Source organism: Thermobia domestica, chromosome 1 (genome assembly GCF_964235325.1).
Source record: "Thermobia domestica chromosome 1, izTheDome1.hap1.1, whole genome shotgun sequence".
In the NCBI taxonomy this organism is placed as follows: domain Eukaryota; kingdom Metazoa; phylum Arthropoda; class Insecta; order Zygentoma; family Lepismatidae; genus Thermobia; species Thermobia domestica.
Window position 1 is genome coordinate 295,314,358 of NC_137454.1, and position 26,489 is coordinate 295,340,846.

At 35.4% G+C, this 26,489-nt stretch overlaps 1 protein-coding gene across 1 annotated transcript in view; it reads right to left on the reverse strand.

Annotated features, from left to right (window-relative positions):
• The window catches only part of LOC145680347 (uncharacterized), a 116,207-nt gene that overhangs the window by 70,713 nt on the left and 19,005 nt on the right, over positions 1-26,489 (reverse strand). Inside the window, exon 2 of the mRNA XM_081750744.1 lies at positions 4,515-4,581. Within this exon, the coding sequence (XP_081606870.1) occupies positions 4,515-4,581 (67 nt within the window). The remainder of the gene's footprint in view (positions 1-4,514; positions 4,582-26,489) is intronic.

A 26,489-nucleotide genomic window follows, 5' to 3' on the forward strand; every position in this document is an offset into this window, starting at 1 on the left:
TCCGAGGACATTTCCTTCCTTCCCCCTCCCCCAGATAATATGTTCCCAGAGGGATATCATCCCTTATATATGACGGGCTTAAGGCAACATATCCCAGTAATGCCCAGAAAAATCTGCAAATGAAAATAATAAATGGGAGTTATGGGTCTACTACCTAGTTATAGTATTGAGTTCGCGTAATTTGGAAGTCTGCCGTAATTTCACAATGCGAAATGAAACTCACTTGCTTTAACACAAGTGAGGTCATACTGAATTTCTCTTATGTGAGGTTGGAGTAACAAACACAACGTTCATACATTATCTTTGAAATGTAATGGGGTGAACTTAAACTTTTTATTGTTTATCTCCGAAGTAGGGATGGCCAGATCCGGATATTTTTGGATCCGGATATCCGGACACTGGATCCGGATCCGAAAATCCGAATCTTGGATCCGGATCCGAAAAAACGGATCTTGGATCCGGATCCGAAAAAACGAATCTTGGATCCGGATCCGAAAAAACGGATCTTGGATCCGGATTCGAAACTCCGTGTCAGAAAATTCGGGTGTTCCGAATCAGCAAAATTTTCGAAATTATTGACAAAGTGATTTTCATTCCTATGCTTAAAATAAGATTTTAAGACACTTTTGGTATCTGATCGTGTGACAGCCTTGCGTTCTCTTCATTCTGTTGATATTTGGTTTTCGTGCCTTAATATGTCACAATTACTCCAAATTTGATTGAGTAAAACTGTCGACTTAGGTGAGCTCAGTGGTAGAGCGTTCACCTCCGGTGCTTGGGGTCCCTGGTTCGATCCCAGCTCGCGCCGTGTGGACTTTGTGGTGGACAAACATCGTGCTCGTGGGTTTTCTCGGGGTTTTCCCGTTTCCTCCCACTTTCTTCATTTCATTTATTTCTCATAATCACCGTCTCCTTTAGCATAACCGGCATAAACGTGGGACGTAAAACTCAAAGATTTCATTTCATAACGAACTTTTGTTCAAATAACAAGTTTCATTTCTCTAACATTCCAGGATTCCGAGATATAAAAGTCTTTTCTCCCCGCCCCTTTTCTTCCCCTCTAAGACATACATCAAAAAACGCTTAAGTACATACCTAATTATTTCAAATGTAAAGTCCAAATACCAAATTCTATGCTCCTAACCTTCAAAGGTTCCCATATATCGACATGTTATTATAATAATTACAATCCCCACCCTCTTTCCTTTCCATCTCTTCTCTTTTCCTTTTTACTAAAACGTCAAAAAACACTGAAACACATGTCAAATTATTTGCAATGAGAAATGCAAATACCAAATTTCAAGTCTCTAACCTTAAATGATTGAACATATTAATACAATAATTCTAATCTCCACTTAATTTTCTTCTCGCCCTTTTTCTTCCCTTCTGGGCCACATATAAAAAAAACGTTGAAATACGTATCTAATTATTTTAAGTGAGAAGTCCAAATACCAAATTCCATGTTTCTAACCCTTTAAGTTTCCAAGATATAGGCATATTATTATACTAATTGCAATAATTGCAATTACCACCCGTTCTTTTACTTTCTACATCTTCCCTGCCCCTTCTAATTTAAAAATCAAAAAGCACTTTAACAAGTATCAAATTATTTTCAATGAGAAACCCAAATACCAAATTTGAAGTATCTAACGTCAAGAATCATCATTATTTTCCACCCCATTTCCCCCTTCCTCGTCGAATTTCCCAAAGTCCTTCCTTAGTAGTATCCTACGTCACAAAGCCTATAAACTGTCCAAATTTCACGTTTGTAGCTTAAGCGATTTGGCCTGTACGGTGATCTGTCACTCACTCACTCAGGACTTTGCCCTTTTTATATAGAGAGATTTAAGATTTTATGGGAAAGCCATGGATTTTGTCCTAAAGCCGCCAGTGTCTTAGAAATGTAATAGCTTTGCTATAAACTTTAAGCAATCAACTGACTGAACTGCGTCTATATGTATTATGTAAAATGCCGCTTATGATATTTATTTTGCTCGTAATAAAAAATAGAAATAATGACGAAAATTCAAAGACATCCATGATTTTAGCGTAATGCTGCAGGAGTTCAGATCATTGAATTAATCATAAGAGCCGACTGTATAAAATAGACTACATTAAATTCCAATGTGGCACAAAGAAGATATGCAGCATTACTATGCAGTTTTTCAACGTTATAACTCAATCTGAAAATATTATCATAGGTCTCACAAACAATCGAGTTTTAATCCTAACTCGATTAATATATAACAAAAGGCAGATCTATACAATTACTGACTTGAGATGAAAGTGGCATACTTGTAGTACGTTTAAAGATATACTAAAGACTAAATGATGGGGTGTGCGCAACAGTGGTCTAACCCCGAAAAATGTGAAAATGAGATTTTCATGTAATCTTTTGTCATTTAAATTGAATTGTCTTCCCACTGAGTTAGATAAAATTCACCTATTTTATACATATGGATATTTTAGTTCTGGGTCTCAATCTAAGGCCTAAAATATTCAAATCAGGAGTCCGAATCTGAACTTCGAAATTTCGGGTGTGGATAGAGGAACCGAATATCCGGATACAATATTCGAAACTTCGGATCCGGATCCAAGATCCAAAATTCCGGATCCGGATTCAAGATACAAAACTTCGGATCCGGATCCAAGATTCGAAATTCCGGATATTATAGGATCCGGATATCCGAGATCCGGATCCATCTGGCCATCCCTACTCCGAAGCAGTGTTGCTAAGTTGATTAAAGTCATTTTTGACGGGAAATTTCCAAAACTTCCCTTTATTATTTTCTGTTTTTTTTTTTTTTTTTTTTTAAGAGTATTCAAAGGAAACTTATACCAAAGGAAAGACCATTCAATTGTAATTCAAATGAGATATAAATCATATTTCCATTTTAATTAGGAATAGAGTTATATGTGTCTTAGGTTAGTGAAAGTTTATAATTTGCGAGAAGAGGAAATTCTTGTAAAGGGCTAAAGTTTTAAGCAGGTATACATTTTTCTGCCAAACCAATGCAGAGTTACATAACTTTACATGAGCATTTTTAAAACATGTTTAATACAATCAAACAAGTAAAAAGTCTCCCCTAACAGAACGTTTGCTTCTAACCCCCCCCCCAAAAAAAAATTGTAAACATAATATTATATCAATTATTAGCCTAATTTATTTTTAATAGTAACTTAAATTGGAGTCATTATAACCGAAAATGAAATGAAATCTTTGAGTTTTACGTCCCACGTTTATGCCGGTGAGGCTAAAGGAGACGGTGATGATGAGTAATGAATGAAATTGTGGAATGAAGAAAGTGGGAGGAAACGGGAGAACCCCGAGGAAACCCACGCACACGGTGTTTGTCCACCACAAGGTTCACTTGGTAGGGCCTGGGATCGAACCCGGGACTCCAAGCACCAGAGCTGAACGCTCTACCACTGAGCCACCGCGTCCCCATTATATTATTCTTTTTGAAGTCTACCACAGGCTGAAGAAGGAAGTAGCATCTTCCGAAAGCGCTACCTGTTGCATGGAGAAGAAAATTCTGCTACATATTTTTTGCGGTGAGTAGTAGCCTTTTTGCTTTTTCTCAGCGAATACAATCACCGCTCGCAATGTTGTGATAAGTATATTATTACTTTATTTAATGTGTTTTCGTCTCATGTGTTCATATTGTTTCTGTGTGTCACGGTCTAAGCGATTGTCTGGATGTCCATGAGGATTTCGAGACGAGACATCCGAACCTCTTGGTACTTTATGCAGATTTATTGTCAAGACCTGAGAACGATTCGGGGAAAGTTCTGTAGTTCCTTTTTGGAGATGTTCTTCAGTGTCTTAACCAGGTAAGCTCAGTTGTTTTGAAAGTATCCATTGGTTGGACGACAAGAGCAGACCCGGAAAACGGTTTTATCATGATAATGAATAATCCATTATTTTTTTAAAAAATAAGTTCCATTTACATACATTGTAACTCAAAGTTTCTTATGAAATCGCTTATTTTTTGGACTTTGGTTCTTTATTGTGTTCTTCATCCACGATCTAATAACTTACCACCACATATAATAAATATGTTGCTGCATCTTTTCTGATGATAAGAAAAATAGGACATAAGTACATAAGGCATCAATACAGTAAATTGAGATACTACATTCAAAACTAGTTATTGCAGGTTGTGTTAATCCAGAGGTGAAAGTGAATCTGAAAGGGTAGGGAGACGCATGACGTCACTCCGTCCTTCGTGCCTATCTTTGTCCATTGTAATTTTTTAGGAAGTGGGAGGACACCATAGATATTTTTTAAAAGTGGGGTAACGTCGTCCCCCGTGTCCCCCCCACTTTTAACCCTGTGTACATCCAGACTGTGGAAAGTTTATAGTATATCAAGAACATAAATATATGTATAATGAACAGTGTATATTTAGTGTAAATACTGTATATAACTGAATAATAAACAGGCTCGGATATTGCTACAATTGTTGATGGGAGTATATGTATTTAAAAGAAAACATAATAAACTGAGTTACCTCTATCTGTTGATCCTTTATTGTCCATTGCGTCAACCAGAAGCATCCAGGACAACATTAAAATATCCTACAAAAAAAGAAAATATGTGAATTTAGAACTAGTGATCCTGTAGTGCAATTGTACTAGGCTATTTACTTAAACTGTGTGAAAATTCCATTACTCTTAAAAGAGAAATACGAGGATAAGCCAAAAATTATCCGCAATGTAGCTATAACTTTCCTTACATTGTTCATACTGACCTGTCTTCGTTTATATTATTGCTATACTGTTGTGGTTATGCTATGAAAGTTTGATCCTAATTCCTCCATTTGTCATCCTTTTGTTGCAGATATATCATGGCCGCTCCATTAAAAGTTTGCACCAAAGAGGAACAATGAGCAATGATCCGGTTTTTCTGGTCGGAAGGTGTATCAGGAGCTGTATTCTATCAAAGGCTTTTGGCACAATACGGGAATAGTGTCTTGTCGCAATGAAGTGAATGAATACGCACGAGGAAGGAGCTGTAGATGGTCGTCCCGGCTTGTGCGACCATTTTTGAATTTTCAATCCATTCGTAGACACTCCGTTGCGACAAGATACTGTTTCGGTATTGTTCCAAAAGTCTTTGATAGAATACAGCTCCTGATACACCTTCCGACCACAAAAACCGGATCACTGCTCCTTGTTCCTCTTGGTCCAAATTTTAATATAGCGGCCATGATCTATCTGCAACAAAAGAAAGACAAATGGAGGAATTAGGATCAAGCTTTCATAGCATGACCACAACAGTAGAACAATAAAATAAACGAGGACAAAGGTTAATATGAATGAACAATATAAGAAAAGCTATAGCTACATTGCTGATAATTTTTGACTTGCTCTCGTAATATCTTTCACTTACATTTGTGCTGTTGCCTTTGTGCCATTACAATACGGTATCGATACAATCAAGCTTTAGATTCTTTTAGATTTTTTAAATACCCTTTACTTATGGAAAACATCATTTGTAGGTTTACAGCAAAGAAATTTGTAAAAAGGGCGCGCGGTGGCTCAGTTGTAGAGCGTTCACCTCCGGTGCTTGGGGTCCCTGGTTCGATCCCAGCTCGCGACGTAAGGACTTTTCTCCCACTTTCTTCATTCCACCATTTTCACTCATCTCTCATTATCACCGTCTCCTTTAGCCTAACCGGCATAACCGTGGGACGTTAAACTTAAAGATTTCATTTCATTTCATTTCAAATTTGTAGAAGTAAGCTAATTGTCCTTGGTGCAATAGTTTTTTTTTTTTTTTTAAATCTGTTTGCAAGGACTGTAACAACTCAATTGTGTCCCTAAATAGTGCACAATATTTAGGAATATCATTATTTTATAGATCGGGTGATCTACACTTACTAGCAAGGTTAGCTGGTTTAAACCTTGATTTAAACCAGCTGTTTTTTTCACAAAAACCACCTGCTTTAAACCAAACAAAAAAGAACGAAAAATGCTTTAAATCGTGTGAACTTCATGACGACATCTCCACATATGAAACCATCTGCATTACGTTTATCTACTTTTCACCTTTTAATCAAGGGATCCCGTGTTCAATTCTCGGTCTAACCACAACCCATCTTTCAAGTGTAAACCAAGTAGCGATTCGAGGTGTCCCTTTAAGCGAAAGTCTTCTCCGTGATAACCTTGGTATTTCATAAGGATGTTAAGCCTAAACATACGAAACGAAACCAAATTATATATTTCTACTTGCCTGAATGCCTGTTGTGTTATAAAGAAGCCAAGGTTGCTTAAACATATTGATAGAAATTGGCAAAATTTATCAACTGCCTACGTAGCTTCCAACATCAGCTTGGATTTGACTTTGTTTTAATTTTATTGAATGAAATCTACGTACCAAATTTGTAATTTAATACCTCAGTTTTAGCGTAGTGATTATGATACGTTGACCTTAAAATTTTATATACAAATACATTTAAAGTAATAACAGGATTTTCCCAATGGCTAAGACAGGAGTTTCCCAATTTATATATAATTGTATAATGTTTTTACTTGTGTAACTGTTTATCTTTTTGTCCTTCTGAAATGACTCTTGACAATTATAATAACAACTAGGCCTATGTAAAGATCAGTACAACTTTTTTTTTTTTTTTTTTTAATCAGGAGTCCTTCATGAGTGAGTCGGCAATCGCATTTGTGATCAATTAGTCCCGGTTTCGTGTCGAAATGGACAATTTTTCTTGGATGAAGCCGAGAAGCGGTTTGGATTCCGCTTTAGCTTATGTGACCTCTTCCAGCATAACCTTGTTGTTGCATAATAACACCAAGGCGAATCAAACTAATTTCTGTCCATATCTAATATAAAATACATAGAGTAAATTATTTAAACCAAAAGTACCTGGTTTAAACAAACAAACAAAAGAAAACAGGTTTAAACCAAAAAACCTGGTTTTTTGGTTTTCTCAATAAAAACCATGGTTTTTGCCAACCCTGCTTACTAAACATTAAAGTGCCATATTACTGTGATATATTTGTTGGTGCTTTCATATTTTAGTATAAGCAATTGAAAAACTACGTATGTGCGTAGTTTAGTACATTATCCATAACAAAACATTGTGACATAACACAGAGCAAACTAAAATTTAAAAAAAGTGAAACTTTTAATAGCTCGTGGTTATTCTCTGTAAGATTCGGATGTTAAGTCGAATGAATTAAGTTTGAATTATCAGTGGAACGATGTTATGGGAGGATATACAGTGGGCTCAACCACTCGTCTTCCAAGAAATAAATCATTTCCGTTATCAGCTGCGCTCGGTATTCACAAAAATATATCGTACAACTACGAACAAACTAATTGCTAGAGATTGATATTTTTGTCTCGATTTTGTTTGGATAATTGCTTTGTGTATCTCGTGCAGTGCGGTTATTTTTATGTAGGCTTGCCATAATTTTTTGTTGACTAACCGGGACACTAAAGGGGAATTAAAATACACCACAATGTTTATTACATTGCTACTTTTTCTCTATTACAGCATTTGGTACGTTTATACAATATGAGTTCCAATTAAAGCTAATTCCAAGGAGCTTGCCAGCCATTTGCCAAATTTAAGCAAACTTGTAGCAGACTGTCTGTCTGTCAGCTACAGACATGCAATAGAGCAGTGCTATTAAGATTGCTTTTTAAATCACTCATATTTTTCACTTGACTGCATATTTCTCAATATGTCCTTTTTGTTTTTATTTTGTTATAAAATTCACAGCAAGTAAGTCCAAAATTTACTTTACGCAGCATCAATGCACGTATTGTTGACTGATGCGTCAAACCTCTGTCATCTGCCCAAGCGTTATTCATCAACGAGAAAACTCTCTCTACTAGAGATGATGGTCCGGGAAGGCAAAAGATGTACTCGACTATCAGCTGAATTTTGCACATTGGGATGTCATTTTATTTAGCATGGCTGAAGAGTTACATCCATTTTTCTTCATTCGATAGCTTTTTGACGTTTCCTTTGTCTTCTCTTTTCCAGGTTCCCACTTTAGAAGTCTAAAATATTTTAGCAACGACAACTTCGTCAAAAAAGTTCATCTATATTTATCATACCTTTTCCGACAGTTTTGTTTATCTTTTCTACTCTTTTTTCTATATTATCCCAACAGACATAGTCATTGGCATCGCCAAAACTGTTCTCCCAAAGTTTTATGTAAGATATACACGATCATAGAGTGCCTTGAAGTTATTTTGAATGTTGATATTATCTAGCTGACTTTTTTCTTACATTTTTTAAAAGATTTTTTGCACCAACAGGAACAAGATTACAGTTTCTTCTTTCTTCCAGATTTTCTTTCAATTTTTGGAGTGCATCTGCAATATCAGTGGCACTTTATTTGTCTCTCTTCATGGCTAAAACAGTTTTGTTAAACAAAAATAGATGGGCGTGAACAAACCATAGGTACAGGTAGAACTCACTTCGTTCATCATCAAAAAAGTTTTTGATTAGAGCTGGACAGATTTCTTGTGAGTTAAAATACTCTTCCAAGCTTTCAAAAATTTGCAAAATTCTCTCAATTGCTGGGATCAGTGAAACAAATCTTGTTTTCCCATGCTGCAAAATCTTACGGTATTCTATTTCAGTATATTCAGAGAATTGTTTCATCTGTGTCACACGTGCAGTATAGATGTGAAAGTATTTATAAATTTTAACTACTAATGCTTCCAATTCAATATGAAGTATATCAACCGCTCTTTGAATAGAATTATGTGCAATGAGGGCACCACAACCAAACATATTAATGGATCTACCGAGCTCGTTCTTGGTAAGTGTGAATACGTTATTTCTTTCTCCTCTCTTCACTCCCCAAAGTTCGCATTTCAATTGTTGAAACAAAAACCAACGGTTATGTGTTCTAAGTTATTTTTCCCGATGAATGAGAGATGATGATTTGACAATATCGCTGCACTTTCACCTGCAACAGATTTAAAATCCAACAACCTAACCTGGATCCCAAATTCATGTTTGAAATACCTTACAAAGGGATGTCCAAAATTTTCCGGAATCCGAATTCCGGAAACTTTATTTTTCGGCATCGGAAATTTTATATTCCGGAGTTTGGAAAATTCGGAAAAGTTCCGAAATTTTTCCGATTTTATTTTTTTGATACCGGAAAATAAAAATTCCGGAATTGGCCATCCCTAGCTAGTAGCTGTTAAAATATTAAAAAGGAAAACAATACCATAATGAATATATAATTAGTATTAGTTTCTTGTAGTTGGAGATGTCTTATCACTTAGGTAGAGAATTTCTACTGCAGTTATTTACTGCTTTATGAGGAAGGTGTTATTTTCACACACAAAAAAGTCGCTAGTATGACTGAAACTATCATTTTCCACCTGCAGCCCTCCAAACCACTGCAAACTACTTTTTAACCAGACGAAAGGTAATGAAGGAAAAGAAACCTTCAACAAGCATTCTGATAATACTAGCTTATTGTCAATATACCTACATACAGTAAATACAAATTTATAATTTTTTACTTTTACGAAGTATATAATGTAATTGTTCAGTAAGTAACATAATCAGGAATTCATTAATTCATATTAATATAATAATTAATAAAACTAATAAGTGAGTGATTGACAGCTCAGTGGTAGAGTTTTCATCTATGACATTCTAACCCAGGTCATGTGGGTTTTTGATGGCTAATATTGTGTTTGCAAATTTTCTCGTGGTTCTCTTGGTCCCCTTTCTTGTGTTTCTTCCATCATCACTCATTAATGAATTTAGTTTACCAAAACTCTACATAGAACATTACCTCTTTCTTTATGATTTCAGCTGGAGTAGTAGTCTGAAGAAGGAAGTGATATACTTCCGAAACTGTAACATTTCTAGTTAATTTATAATAGATTATAGACAGCCTTGTAAGAAAGTTGTATTTAGTTTGTGTTTAAGATGGATACAAGGCCTTTTTATCATAATATACATTTGCTTAGTGTGAGTGAGGGAAACTCAGAAAAAACTTCACTCATGATGGCTGGCCTGAAAAAACACTTTTACGACTGAGTGTCCCCACCGGGAATCGAACCCGGGACCGCTCGCACCAAAGATTAGAGTGTTAGCGACTACACCACGCGGGGCCAAATCATATTTTATTATCATTGATATGTATCAAAATAAAAGTTCCCGAATTCCTAAATTAATTTTGTGCAAACCAAGCGAATAGAACGGCACGGAGATATCCAACAGTCCATCAGAATATTGTATTCATATAGCTTCAAAGCAAATTGCTACTTTATTTTGCGCATATCATGCTGGGTTCAGAAACGAGCCACCACTGATCCTATTAATAAATTATTCCACGAAGTGACAAAGACTATGTTTGCGTTATTTCCAAAAGTCAAGTACAGTAGACTATGCACTATCCAGCCTTGTTAAGATACAGAAAAAGAAAGAAAGAAAGAAAACTCCCTAATAAAGTGAGAAATGTTTTGTAAACGATCTACTAAACTTGAAACGCTTTCATAAAAACGCGACTATGCCAAGAAGAAACAGCTATCAATCAAGGACATTTTCAAGAACTAGAAATTATATGCTTTGACTCTTTTATGCCTAGTAAATTTTAATAACTTTGAAATTGTATGGATGTACAGCGTACATTATGTTTTCTTAACCCCGCGTTGGTACGCGAGCCGCTAAGGGTGATCCTTACCACTTATGGCAGTACGCCAGGGCAAAAGTTAAGAACTCCTGATTTACATTTTTTGATGTTTCCTGCAAGTAAATTAGACATTATTATTATTATTTTTTTAATGTGTACAATTACTCTTATTCTTTTTTACTTCCTTTTCGTATAATATTGTTTAAACGTATGTTACAATATTAACAAAACCCTGTCTGTACTAAGTGTTCATGTAATATTAATAAGACCGGAATGTGATGTAAAAAATGTGTTTTTAATGATATATGTGGAGCAATAAGTGAGTAATCATAGTACTCCAATGTATCCGGCATTTTTGTAATCCGGCTTCCCTTCTGCAACATTAGACCGGATAGTCGGTAATCTACTGTATATACATTTACGACACACGAAGCGAGAAATGTTCGAAAGGAGACGGAAAAGGCTTGTCTAGAATCGATTTTAGACGAGAGAGAATCATTTGGGAATCGAGGCGAGACTTTTACCAAAAAAAATGAGACGAGACAATAAAAAAATTCTCGTCTCGTTTCGTGTGTAACACTAATATGGGCATTTTAAGAAAGTGATTGCCATCCCTCTTCTCCTACTGCCCCGTCGAATCTCCAAAATTCCTTTCCTAGTGGTACCTACTGTATGTCTTGTCCAAATTTCAAGTTTCTAGCTTGAGCTATTTGGCTTGGAACGTTGAACAGTCAGTCAGACACTCACTCAGTCAGGACTTTTTTTTTCAAATATAGAGATATATGAATACAGGCTGCTACAAAGGAGAAAGCAACATGCTCCGAGCGTGTGGTTGGAGGGGGCCTAAAAGGGCAATAGATAGATGTACACTTATGTCCAAAATGATTGTCGCATATCTATAACTATGTTCTTGTAAGAATATAATTTGATTATGATTTTGCAGGGTACTTTTAATACAGATACTATGTATATAATCGAGAAATGTATATTTGTGGTAAATTTCATAGGGAAAGAAATATAAATACGAAGAATAGACTGAGTAAAGCAAAATGTTGCTAAATGGACAAGAAAGTTTATTTTCGTTTTATTGTTCTTATTTACTGCTCTTTTGACATGAAATTTGCCACATACACGTCTTTGCCGATTATACACATACTAACATTATAACAAATACCGGGCAAATTCGTTATCAAATTATATTCCCACAACAACATTTTATAGACATGCGACAATCATTTTGGACATGAGTGTACATATAAATTAGGGGGCGCCGAATTTCATGTTTGCCCCGGGTGACCTAAAGCATGTATGAATAAGGAAAATATAATGTCCGTGAAGTTGACAAGCCACTTACGTCAGACCCCAATTTCGACTTTACACGTCGCTAGTGCTACGTTAGTGTTCGATAGTGACGCAAATCGTTAGTGTTCTACAGATATTGTGTACTCCTTAAATAATGAGTATGGGTCTTCTAACTGCATGCCAATAGGCCCACATCTAAGAATCATCTCAAAAATGAAGTTAACCGTTAGAGCAATGTAAGTGCTCATTAGTGCATCAATATTAACTTTAATTCCTCCATCGTACAGCTCTTGGCGTAATAATATGACTTGAATAACTTTATACATCAGGCTCACCTTATTAAAATTAGCCGAACGAACATAACATCACGTTCTTTGTTAAGAGTCTCATGTCTCAATATGACCATCAATTCTCGCAAACATAATGTGCAATGTGGATGTGCTGCCTGACGTGCCCAAGTCAGTTACTTTGTTACAACCTTTGTTTATCTGTTATATATTGCTAGTCTACAAAGTATTTCTTATATTAATAATGCCGTTGTGCTTGATAGTCATTGCGTATTTACAAATAGTATGTATGTTAGAAGATATCAAAAAACAATAGATAAAATCTACTACTTAACGGTTCATATTTTTCTTTTACAGTACATAAACTAATAATAATAATAATAATAATAATAATAATAATAATAATAATAATAATAATAATAAGACTATTTTAGCATAAAACTTATCAATTGCTTCACATTGGCAACAAGCTATGCATATTCTAACTTCATAAAAATTGGTTTCTCACAATTTTCTCGAAAACTACGCATGATAATTCATCTTCATTATGTCATTTTGTTTATCAGTGTGATATTTCTTATCTCTGGACAATATCACAGTAAAACAAGAATTAAATATTAGAAGTACATCATATTTTTGGGCTACATCTTATTAACCATGGAAAGATTGAGTAACGTATACTTCAGGATGTCTTGCATCATACATTCTTAGGATTACAAAAAGGAAAAGTTTACAAAAAGAAAAAATCCGAAATCCGGAATTTTCCGAATTCCGGAATTATTCCGATTTTACTTTCCGGATTCGAGAAAGTAAAAATTCCGGAATTGGCCATCTCTATCTTACAACAATAGGCACAATTTTTATTTCTTTCCTATTTGAAACATCCATACTTAGTGCAACAAAACTTGCTTTCTCGAAATCTTCATATAGTTCCTCCAATGCCAAAGGTGTTATTATGTTTAACACAACTGCTTCACATTTTGTTTTTCCTAAGAAAAATTTAGGCTCAAAAAACTGTGAAATTAACCTTGAAGAGCATTCATGTGAGTTAAAACTCGGGCTTCGGTTTTTTAGTGACAAGGTGACTGATTAACGCGCTTGTCACATTCTACGAATATCGTATTTGATACATCAAATCTTATTAATCTGGAAACTTTATTTAATTCACCGATTAAATGGTACACAGTCGGTCAATATCCTGTTGTAATTTTACTTTTCGCAGGTTGCTCATGTTTTAGTGTATACCATACAACATTTTTACCATCGGTACCATTATGACATGTTATTGAAATATGAACTTTACTTAACTGAAACACCAATCAGTTTCAGGTAAACAAATATTTAATTGATTAATAAAATGTGTCGGGCTATTTTTAGGATATACATCAGTACTAGTATTTGAAACTAATGTAATACAAAAACTATCATGAATACTTCAATGAATATCATGAAAACTATCAAGTTTGAAGTTACGAATTAAAATGCTGGTTTTTATCGTGGTGATCTTTTAAATTTACTTTTATCGTGTCAAAATATTTCTGTTCTAATATAATGCGGTGTGTTAAACAGAAAAGAATTTATATGAGGATAGTCTTCATCGTACACATCAAATTTTCAAAGTAAGAGTACAACGTTTTCTTTTTGTTTTATAATATCAACGCATACATTTACTTCAGTTGGAATATTATATTCTAAGTTACTCGGAAAGTTTGCAGGAAGAAGTGTTTTATTTTGAATATTTTTCAGTTTTTAATTATATAACAGGAGAAAAATATGTTGGATGTACATTGATAAATGCTCAACTATTTTGTAAACCTTTCGTAATGCCAATCTCATATTGATCAGATGGCTTTAAATCATGCGAAATAAATATATTCGTTTTATTTTTATGATATTTTAACATATGTACATTTTCAGATATTATATCTAAAACACTTTTAATAGAAGAAAAATATCCCGGCATGATTTTAATTTTTTCACGTTCATGTTTAGCATGTATTACGCTATTTATAATTATTTCCCCATTTTTACCCACATTACAAAAACTCAAGGGAATATTATTTTTTGTTAACCCTTGTCCGGGCAAGCTATTTTTGTAACGTAGACGGCAACTGGGGCCTTACCCACTTTATTAACCTTACCAACTCGATATGTTCATGACTTTAACTTCGAGTAAAGATAGAAGAATTCAGAATTTTATGTCGTCGAAATTTTTATGGTTTTTGAGAAATTCGAAAGAAAAATATGAAGCTACTGGGCGTGGGAGGCCCCGGTTGCCCGGATAAGGGTTAATTCAACACCCCATTCACCTCCTTAAATTAATTGAATGCATAAGTCTTACTCTATATAATGCTGTCATATTATCAAAAATATTACTATTTGAAGGTAGACTAATTTAACAGTCATGTTTAAACCATGAATTCATTTTAAAGGCTGAATAGATTTAGTTCTAATCAGTGGCGTGCCGTGACTTCTCTCACAGGGGACTAGGTTCGAAGAGAATGTGTGCTGTAGAGTGGAGGTCCTGAGTAGTATTGTTGACACCAAATAACACAATTTATATGTTTCTGTAAATTCTTCTTCTACCAAGCCTCTTTCTTTCAAGAAATGGATAATTTCAGTCACAGTTTTATTTGAAAAATCTAAGAGTCTGTAAACCTATATTAATTCACTCCGCAAATTATTAATATTAAAAAGAAAACTCCGGTAAATTGATTTAAGGGTCAAAAACAAGCAATCATGAAATCGAGATTTCAAGCACTGAAAATTCTTTAAATCTAACAACTCAAGAAATTGTAACTCACTGAGATCTTGAAATCACAGTATCAATAATGTCATTGAAGATCCGCACATATTTAATTTCTGAATCTGTTGAGTCATCTACTTTACGTCTTTTATTAGAAGGTTCCCGTTGTCATCCAATTCTACTTTTCTATAAGTTTTCAAAATCATTTCTTACATTTCTAAGTTGAGATACCATCTTTTGTACTTTTTGGATGCAATATTTCACATCCAAGGTTTTACTTTAAAGAATGTTGAATAGTATATCCGTGCGGAGAAATGCAAAATCGAAATCCTTCAATGATAACTCACACATTGTTTCTTTTTTTCTTTTTTGTAGTCATGAAAGCTTCGGTGTCGCAATTATCTGAATCTTCTACAATGTTCTCAGAACACCGTAAGAGTTCTATTTGATTTTCACTTACTGCATTCACAATTTTGGAATTGTAATTAATTCCATCTTATAGTGGCAACCGTTGGAAATCGCTTAGTTATTTCTGATTCAGCAAGCGCGTTACAGCGTTTCGATGAATATGAAAAGAAATTTGGAATGTCATTTATTCTAAAAAATATTTTACATTCCTTGATGTGATTAACATACTGTGGAACAACGAGATTGAGTCTGTGATGATAGCAGTGTATGGTGAGTGCGCTCAAACACCTTTTCACAAAAGATTGTAAACCGTTCAAATGTCCAGAAAATGTGGCAGCTTCATCCATAGCCTAGTGCTACAAGCTTTTGCTTACAATTAAAATGAGAGAGAATTTGGAAAGCATGCTCACTTAGAGCAATCGCAGTGCAATCACTAGTAACATCTGCAAACCAAATGTCTTTCATGAATTGCCGTCTTTCACGTATCGATTGAATGTTGAGAGATCTTTGCAATGTCCGTAGTTTTGTCCAACATTATTGCTGTAAGAAGTGTATTGTTTTTTTCTGACTTGATTTTATCCAGAATTACTCACCAAACACATTTAATAATATAATTCTGAATTCTGTTTGACGTTCCTTTAAACATTCCCATGGTGTGAAGATGACAAGTCAACATGGGCGCCCGAACGAGAGGGTAGGGTGGGGCCTAGACCTTCCTCTGGCTCACGAAAATGTATACGTAATATAGCAAACCACGTATATTAAATACCAGAAATACCAGACGCAACATAGCAACCATGGAGATGGGACCCTCCCTAGAAAATTTTCTTCAGGCGCCCCTGCAAGTCCTTTTAGTGTCGTACTTAGAAAGTAACTGAATTACTTCAATATAATTTCCCTAATTGACAGAATCTTCCTGTTTGTTATGACTTCTAAATGATCGCTCTTGTTTAGCCATAAAACAAGAGGAATAAATCAATCGGTTCATTAGTTCTCGGTTTGAATCAACTTCTGCATTGCTTGCTCAATTAAAAATCAATTCTGGTGTCCCGAAAGTTTTCAATTTAGTTATTGTGGACAGGTGTGAATAACATTTTTCTTGGCGCAACTTGGGTTTGTGAAAATTGTTCATGTCACAAAAGCCATCATTATTCCACACGTCCTTTTCTATGTGGAACATAGTACTAGGCCAGCAATACAGTTTGTTTCTTGTCTTACATGCAGTTAACTATTTTGAAGATGCAAAATAATCCGTTTTGATATTATGTATATAATCTTTAATTTTTGTCTAAATGGAAATGCTTGGAGTTGTTCTACTACTGGTTATTATTTGTTGCATTTCTTGAAAATTAAGGAATTCAATGGTTTAGAATACAAGACTGAAACGGCCGATCCCCGCCCCTACTGTCCCCTATACCATTTGAAGTAATATCACTGCTTGCGCCATCGCTTTGCCGCAAGGGACTCGATTTCTCAGACGAGTCCCCTTCCATACTTTATTCTTCGAGTCATTTGCAAAATATATTGATAATCTAAAAAGTTCACACTTCACTAGATTCCTTAAAGTGTCAAGATTAATACTGTAAATTTAATAGCGTTAAAACTATTAACTGTAAATAGCAAACGAGCATTAAATTCGCTTACGACAGAACGCCCATGCTTAGAGCTTAGACAACATAATATGAGGACTAGCTGACTGGACCCTGTTCCCTTCCCCGAGAAAAGCCGATTAAAACCCGAGCGTTTCCGATCTCAACTTCGCTGTCGCACCCAGCACACGGGCGCTGACTATAGTTGTGTCAGAACAATTGAAATAGTGTTATTTTACAAAAATAGAGAAATACAAACAATGTTTTCGTTTTCTTTGGTATATATTTATCACAAAATACTTTAATTAAAATTCCAGGGGACTAGCCTAGTCCCCTAGTCCCCTAGACGGCACGCCGCTGGTTCTAATCCACAAATTCATACTTATACGCTTACCATTTTACATGAATTCAATCCTTTAAGTATTTTTCAATTAAATATTTTCTGTTAACTTATAACTTACTTTTGTAATTCTTATGCATAAAATATTCCTTTAATTCCATCACCATTCCAATCTTCTAACTTCGAGTTCCTTCGTGGGTAAGTGGTTAGCGTACGCGCCTTTGTCGTGGAGTCCTGGGTTCGATTCCTGGCGGGAGCTCATGTAGTCCGGATTCCACGTTAATCAGTATGTCCCGTCTCATATAACCTTGCTACTGAAGGGGACGTTAAGCTTACAATCAACTGAACTCAATCTTCTAGCATATAAGTTCCAGAATCTGATTTAAAATTACGATCAACAAAATGTATACCTCGTGGCCATTTTGGTAAATATCCTTTTCCAAGTTGTGGTTTGTGTTTTCTAACACGAATGTAATCACTCCGATTAAATTTACATGTTAATTTCTTTATCCTTTTACATGTAACGTATAATGTATTAATAACGTATAATGAAACGCTTAATTAATGTTTGAATCAATTACTTCTGCAAGCATTATTTTAATACTTCTATGGTAAGTATGATATACAGTTTTATCGAGAACATAAATGTAAGGATATGTTTCTTTTTCCTGTAAAATACCGATATACTTTTTCTTTTATCGTTCGTATAAACCGTTCTGCTGAGGCACATTTAATTTCTGAATGTGCACTATAATGATTAATTCATATTCTTCAAACAAACGTTTTACATGCTGATTATAAAATGTACCACCTAAATCAGTTTGTACATAACATGGGTAACTTAATTTTTTACAAAAAATTCTGATTACTTTTACTATTTTACCCTTTTTAGTGTTCAAAGGAACAGAATAAGGCCATAAAATATCAATGCATCATAAATATGTTAATAATTATGTTATTATTATGCTTTGCAATATCTTGCACATCTGTCAAAGCCATTTGTAATGTTTCATTAGGTGCACTAATATAAAATTTCTATGTTTAAAAACTTCCCGTGCTGATGCATGTAAGGTACACGCGTCTTGTGATGCTAATCACGCTAATTTTCTTTTGTGATAATTTTGTTTTACGTTGTAATGTTTTAATAATTGATAAAGAAGCAGTACTTGAATAATCATAATATATTTTGATAACTTTTTCATCTTTAACACATTTTATATCTTTCTAACTCTTTAAAAATTGTTATATTGATTGATTTGCTACCAATCGCCTTAGATGTACTAACAGTGTAGAAATGAATTCTTTAAGTAAGGGCTATATTAAGTTCTGCTAACAAGATTTTAAATTTGTATATTTCTGTTGCTTGTCTTGAATATTTTCGTGTACGAACAACATCATTCACTAAATCTATAATATATGAACCTGCAATTTTGTTTTCGCTTATCTTTACCGTTCCTGAATTATCCCAAAGCGGTTTCTTTTTGACAGATTCTACGTCCTAAGGATGAGTTTCATCTCGCATGTTATTTGGCTGTTGAAATCGGAAGAGATGGAAATCAACAAGCTTTCAAGCTTTCAGTTACAACACTGATCTCATAACGGATAAAACGGAAATAGATAGCGACAAGCAGTTTTTTGATAGGGGTTCAATATCGCAAAAATATGTTTCACCTCTGATCTTATTCCTGTATTGCAATCGGAACTGGTAAACATTAATTATCACTTCCGGTTTCAATATTAATTTCTATAGAATGAGAACAGTTACAAATAGGAAGAAATGACTCTCTGATATAGAGTCAGAGTCCCAGGAGCAAGTTTATCTTTGATCTTATTCCTTTGTTGCAACCAGTAATTATAGATGTACTATGATACATCAAGTTTGAGTATTAATTTCACATAATGTGGAAGTTTACCGTAGTTTCGCACTGTGAAACGAAACTCACTTTTTTACATATTAAATCCTTGTGTTGTTATTAATTTTCGTTCAATATCAAAGGTAATGTATTTGACATTCGTATCATTTGAATATTAGACTTCGTTCTATTGAATTAACTTAAAATTAAGCTTTACTACTAAAGATATAGAAACTAAAATTATTGGTTTCATTGAACAGATTTATTGTTCCCTAATTTATGTTAGTTGGACATAAACATCGGCACAAATCTGTCTTGAACATTGGGGGGACGGGTAAGACCGTTCCTATATTAATATATATATATATATATATATATATATATATATATATATATATATATATATATATATATATATATATATATATATATATATATATATATATATATATATATATATAAGTTATGTTAAAACTATTTATGAAGTTCAAAAACAATGCTGTGAAGGATCAGGGGAGCAGAATTTCCTTCAGTGGCGTATTTAGGAGACTATCGGGCTCAAGCTCCCCCCGAAATAAATTTGTTAGTTTTTCGAATTCCACGTACAACAATAATCCTTCTTACCATTTCTAAGAATGTCATTGATTTTCCATTTTCTTATGCTCTTTGTTCAGAAATAATACTGCATTTGTCAAATTTCATTCCATGTAAGAACAGCGTCCTTTTGTTCTTTCTTTTGTTCTTTCTACTTTTCCTTTCTTTCATTTCGCTTATCATACTTTATCGACCGTTGTCAGTTGTGATTCAAGTCGGCCGTCATCAGTAACACCAAAACTAAGAGGAGCTGATAAGCGAAACTGGTGTTCCACACCAACTTGCGCGGATATCAACATGACAGGACTTTAGTTATTATAACAAAGGGAAATTTATCTCGTTTAGTTATTTTTAAAAGAAGGAAATGTTTGAATTAAAGAAAATCAAAACGGGGGAATAATTAGCCCGGGAAATTAGTAATGCCAAGAGGATGCTTCCTTTTTCTTGTACGAATAGAATAAAGGGTTATGTTCACTCCTAAATTTTTGTATAATATTATTATTTTGTATAATATAGGATTTATCGGTCTGCAATTCTTGCCATTATAACTTCAATTTATGCATAAATTAAAATATATTTAATTCTCAAACTCAGGTGGGCAATTGCCCACTTCATTCCTTGTGTTGGGCATAGCCCCTCGAAACAAAATCCTAAATACGCCATTGATTGTCTTCAACATTGGGAGGTGGGCAGATTTGAAGCTTATTCTAGAGAAGAGAAATGAAACTCATATTACGGTAGATGAATCTGATCAAATGTTGTAGAGTATATTATACATTAGGCGATGCAGATGAAGTAGTAGTACATATCATTACAAATCACTGCCCTGAACACATTCTGAAATCTGAATACATGCATATTTATAATTGGTATGTTTCTAATTAGGCATCCACAAAGATCCAAGTTAAAATTGTTTTATAATAATATAATAATATAAATAATGACTTCCCCAAAACTATGAAGAAAGAATATCAATTATGTATGACACAACAATACTCTTTGAGCAAAATGATGATAATCTCAATGACATTACAGGAATCGTTACAGAAATCTGACGCATGCCATATACACTTTAGTTAACAGATGTAACCTTAAGATTATGGAGAAAAATATTCCAGCAATCGAATTCTTTTCTTTACTTACGAAGTATCCTCTCTCAAAAGAAAAATTGGAAATACATAGGAGCAAACCATGGTTAGAACCAGCAGAAAAGAGAAAACAGGCAAAATTACGTTGGCTACAAAATCCGAATGAAATAACTACACAAAATTTCGTAGACGTAAGGCGGGAAACTTCCAAAACTAGGGATGCATTCGAGTCGAGTCGAGTCGAGATTTATGCCTGTCTCGACTCGTCTCGAGAAAATGTTGTCTCGACTCGAAAATATGTTTCTGTCTCGACTCGTGTCTCGACTCGACAGTCTCTGTCTCGACTCGACTCGAATTCGAGTCGAGACGTCTCGAAATTCGAGTCGAGACAAAATGTACGAGTGAAAATATACGCACACATCAGCTAGACCATCATGATTACCTACCTAATTGTCAGTATGTCGACTTTTGGCATGGATAAAAACGGCGACTCGTCTTGGCATACACGCAATGATCCTTGATAGGTCGCTGGAGAGAGCTGGCACCACATGTGCTCACTCAGGTCACCTAATTCCCGTAAATTCCGGGAAGGGGGGCGATGTGCTCTGACGTCACGTTCAATCACATCCCACAAGGGACATCACTCAAATGTCCGGCTCCAATTTCAATGAAACTTTTTTTTTTTTTGCTGATAGAAGGCATGTATGCATCATTACTTGTGATGACAAATTTTTGCCATGATGCATGTTTTCTATTTTTTTTAAGAACTTTTAAGAGTTGTGATGCGGTTATTAGAGATTACTACAGAAGTCCCTTACTACCCTTTGTAAACGGAGCGTTAATGAAGAAAAGTGAAGAAAAACCATGTGGATACATATAAGTCCTGGGGGGAAGTCGTATGGTAGATATGACCTTGATGGTAGCCATCTTGAAATCCACCATTTTGAATTAATGTCAAGTTTTCAAAATGGGAATAGGGTAATATGATACATAATTTCGGGCTAGAATTTAATTAGAAAAATAATGGTGAGGTTAGTTTTAAGATACACCCATTTGGGGGAAAGTTACATTCATATTAATTGTTTTTACTTACTCTGTGCGTAAGTCCCTTCTTACTTTCGTCTCAAGACCTGTAAATCGATCGCAACGGCAGAGCCCGGTTTCGCACTAGTGTTTAGAAATCTTTAAACTCACTCGAGGCAATATTTGTGGATTATTGTATTGTATTTTGCCTTTAATTAAATTTGAACCCACTTCATGATCTTGTGTAAAGTATCACTAAAAGAGAATTTCTGTTTTTATGGAGAACGTAAGCATGGCAATTATAAAAGGTGAGTAAGGTGCGTATGTATTTATAAGAAAGTCTTTTGTGGTTCCGCCAACCTATTCTTTAGTTGTTGTTTTTTTTCAAAATACTCATATCTCATAAATAAAAGAGCTATTATAAAATCTCTTACCACTATTCTTTAATATTCATAAAATTTTATTTATTGTAAAAGCACTGGCGAGAAATTTCTTATCGCCCACTAAAATTATGGTGGAGCTCCTTCGTGGCTAACGGTTAGCATACTTGCCTTTGTCGTGGGAAACCTGGGCTTGATTCCCGGTGGGAGTTCATGTGGTTCGGATTCCACGTTAATCAGTAGTTCCACGTCTCACATAGCCTCGCTGCTGAACGGGATGGTAAACTCAGAATCAATTCAACTCAAAATTATGGTTTCGACTTTATTATGATGTCATTAGTTTAAACGCCCAACTACCCAGTAATTATAAACATTGACTACATTATAAAATTGTAATTTGTGACGACTAAAATATCAGAAATTAAAGATTATTCTTTGGGTTTTGGAACATTTTGAAAAACGTGAAAAACTGGTACTGCACCGATACAACACACCTTTTGGATTTGTCATAACATGTCTTACATAGCTTTGGTTCGATTCTCAACACGGACTACAACTACCCGTTAAATTGTGCATCCGAAAGGCACTCTTTGTTAAACCTCGCTTATCACCGCTCATCTTAATAATATATATAACTTCACCGCGAAACAAATGTTGCATTTCTCTCTTTCATGCTAACACAAAACAAAACTAACCACAGCTGTCACATGAAGGAGCTATTTCGAAAAGAAACAAGCTGTGCTTCATAGAGATGTGTACCAAATGATAGAAGTATAAAGTATTGTTTTCTTTCCTGTTTATTGATATCAGTTGGTGTTCTTAATGAGTTTACTCATTAGTTTAGAAAGAGTATATATGGAATTTGGACATATGTTGTACGTATTCTCCTGAGAAATTGATGAGACCAGAAAAGTTATAAGGACAGATGGAATAGGTTTAAGCGCATCTACGTGACTTTATCAAATATCTATTCTCCATAATGGTACCACGGTATAGGCCTACTTTTATCTTTGCCTCCCTCTGTTAGCTGTTTCGTATCATATATATCGGATGGTTTTGATATTTCTTCTGATCGTTAAAACAACAATGGTACCTGTGTGCGTGCAGAAATGCAAAAGCGCAAGGTAACTTCCTATTTGTTTTGGAAACAACAAATCCATTTCACGTGTGCGAGAGAAATTGAGCACAGCGAGATCGGGTGTTTACTCACGGTCAGTTCGCAGCAGGAGTCCATGGTAAAAGATTTGGCTATCTCGAAAACACTCTCAAAACCTTACAAATACAAAAGACTGCGCTTCAAAGAAAGTTTAGACACAGATGTTTCAATTTTCTTTTATCATCTTTCTTCAGCAAAAGAGTCGGTTCATTGTATTCGAAAAAGGGAAGGGAGAAAAGGTGAATTTATATTTTATGTGGGGGTAACGTTGTAAGTATTATAAACAATACATACCGCTTCCGACTCTGTACTGAAGCACTTCCTTTAGCGGTATATCACTAGATCTATCCTGACCCTCATCCCACCTCAAGTTGTAAAGTAGAAAGGGACAGAAGTATTCAACATGACTGCGCACTTGAGTTTCAGTTCACAATACGAAAACCAGTGAGCAAGTAAACAGTCTTTTGTAGGATCGTGTTTTACTTCTTGAATTTATTTTTGAACATTTCTGTGAATTCAACAACAGAACGCAGTAGACATACGGACTAGTTTTTACTCCAACCATTACTTTCGCTCAACCCAGGGATGCCACATTTATGATTTCGTACTAGATTTAGTGATTTTACTATTGAACTAGTGATCTAGTACGTACTTTGGGTAAATAGGCACATTCTAGTGATTTTTTTTGCATTTTTTTCTGGTGCAGACAAATGAGAAGGAAATGGTTCTTAAAATAAAAGGAAGAAGTATATTGCAGTTCAAAACAAATGTAGAAACCTTAAATTATTTTTTCTTTTCCCTCTGACTGAATGAAACTCCTGCTGTGTAACGACCTTAGGTAAACAACGGCTATCTTTGGTCCGCTACCTCCTTTTGTTAGCCGACATGAGATGGGTTACTTTTTTTTCTGGAAGAAAGTGAAGAAATGATTATCCAGTACATTTACGTTTTGTCAGGCACACAGGCGCAGTCTGTACTTGTTTCCTAACGAATTTTAGCAACATAACATAAATGAAACATATGTACCAGAAAATAGAGGCAGTACAAACGGAAATTTTCATCTGTGACACATTTGATGAGAAATATAGTGAGATGTCACGTGCAAGCACTCTAAACATGTCATATCCTGTAATTCTATTCGTATGTTTATGTAGGTGAGACTGAGAAATCAAGAAACAATAATAACTGGTTTTCTTCCAGGGGAAAAATTTAAATGTGAAGGGGTGTTACACTGGGACTTTAATTGCATCCTTTGTACAAGATTAACAAGTAATAGCAATTTTTTAATTTATTTTAGTTCTTGGGGAGAGGAAGATGGAAGCGAACCCTCGTAAGGACCTCTGCAAGGAAACATGAATACTATCCGCCACTGTTTGTTACATTACACAAAATAGTTATATATATATATATTGAGTTTTAGTCAGGGTTTTCATTCTGCAGGAGAGGGGGGATAGTAATACCTGACGAACATTTTCTATTCTCAGAGTGTTGCAATGATAGCATTTCCTCCATTATAACTTGGCCAAGCTAGTTGCATTATGCAGGGTGCGGCACGTAAAACCGGCCCGTAAAGTGAACACATAAAATGAAATGTAATGTATTGAATATGATTAACTACAACACATAAATGAAATGTAATGTATTGAATATGACTACTCACCTTCACAGCAGCCTTCACAGCACGTGCTGAAAGTGTCCTCCGCCTACTTCAACACACATGTGAGCACGATTGAGGAGATTCATATATACCCTTGTCAGTTCTTGTGTTGTAATGCTATTGGTGACATCCTGGACCCTGGTCTTGAGTTCTTGTGTGGATTTGTTGGAATTGTGTGTGGATTTGTTTCGTATACTCTTCCCTTTAACAGTCCCTATAAGTAAAAGTCACACGTGGACAAGTCTGGTGACCGAGGAGGCCACAAGCCTTTGCTGATTGTCCTCTCTGGTGTAAACATCTCATGCACAAGGGACAATGATGCAGCTGATGTGTGGCATGTTGCACCGTCCTGCTGAAAGTAACATAACTGACGCTCCTCTTCGGTCAAGTGTGTATAAAACTCCTCCAGGATTCCCATATACACGTCACTGTTCACTGTCGTCTCAAAGAATATGGGCCCAATAACGCGTGTGGCGGAAATGGCACACCAAACACCAATCTTCTCATCATGCAAGGGTACCTGGTGGATTGCGTGTGGATTTTCTGTCGACCAATACCGGTTGTTTTGGGAATTTATGTACCCAGACAGGTGGAACCACGCCTCGTCACTCATGATGAGAATTAGTGGATCCAAGAAACCACTGGCAACATTGCTCAACAGCCATGAACAGAAATGCACCCTCTTCTGCAGGTCAGGCTCCTTCAGTTCTTGCACAACACTTATCCGGTACGGTTTTAACTTCAGTCTCCTTAAAACACGTCTGCAACTTCTCTCACTCGCATGAAGCTGTTGACTCAATCTCCTGGTTGACTTTCGAGGACTTCTTGTCATTATCTCCTCCACCTGCATCTTTAATTCAGGTGTGCAGACAGATTGTCGTCTGTTCCTGGGAGCATTTTGAACCGATCCTGTACGCCGCCATTTTTCAATCAATTCCTGAATGGTGCTTTTTGCTGGCACAGAACGTCCTGGAAATTTCTCACGAAACAAATTCTTGTTTTCACAAAAGATCCAGTGAGAATGAACCCTTCAACAGTGGCAACACGCTCGGGTATCGAATACGGCATTATCACACACTGATACTCACCCGGCTTAACACAACGAGGCCTTTTTCTCAACTGGTGTCAACAAGTTTCACTGGCTGCGGCTGCACGTGACTGCTACAGATCACGTAAGTCGACCCGACCTCGACACGCCATCTCTTGGTAGGAAGGTAGATTATTTAAGTGTTGCCGAAAACGCAATATACCAGAATATTGCGACGGGCCGGTTTTACGTGCCGCACCCTGTATGTAAGGATTAAGTTAGCCTAAAAAGCTTAAATTTCTATGGCTGTTTTACTCTGTATCCATGTTTCTCATTTTCGGTCTACGGGACCCTGTGTCCGGAAATTTTCGATGGCTTCCAAGTCGGAAAATAAGTGTATC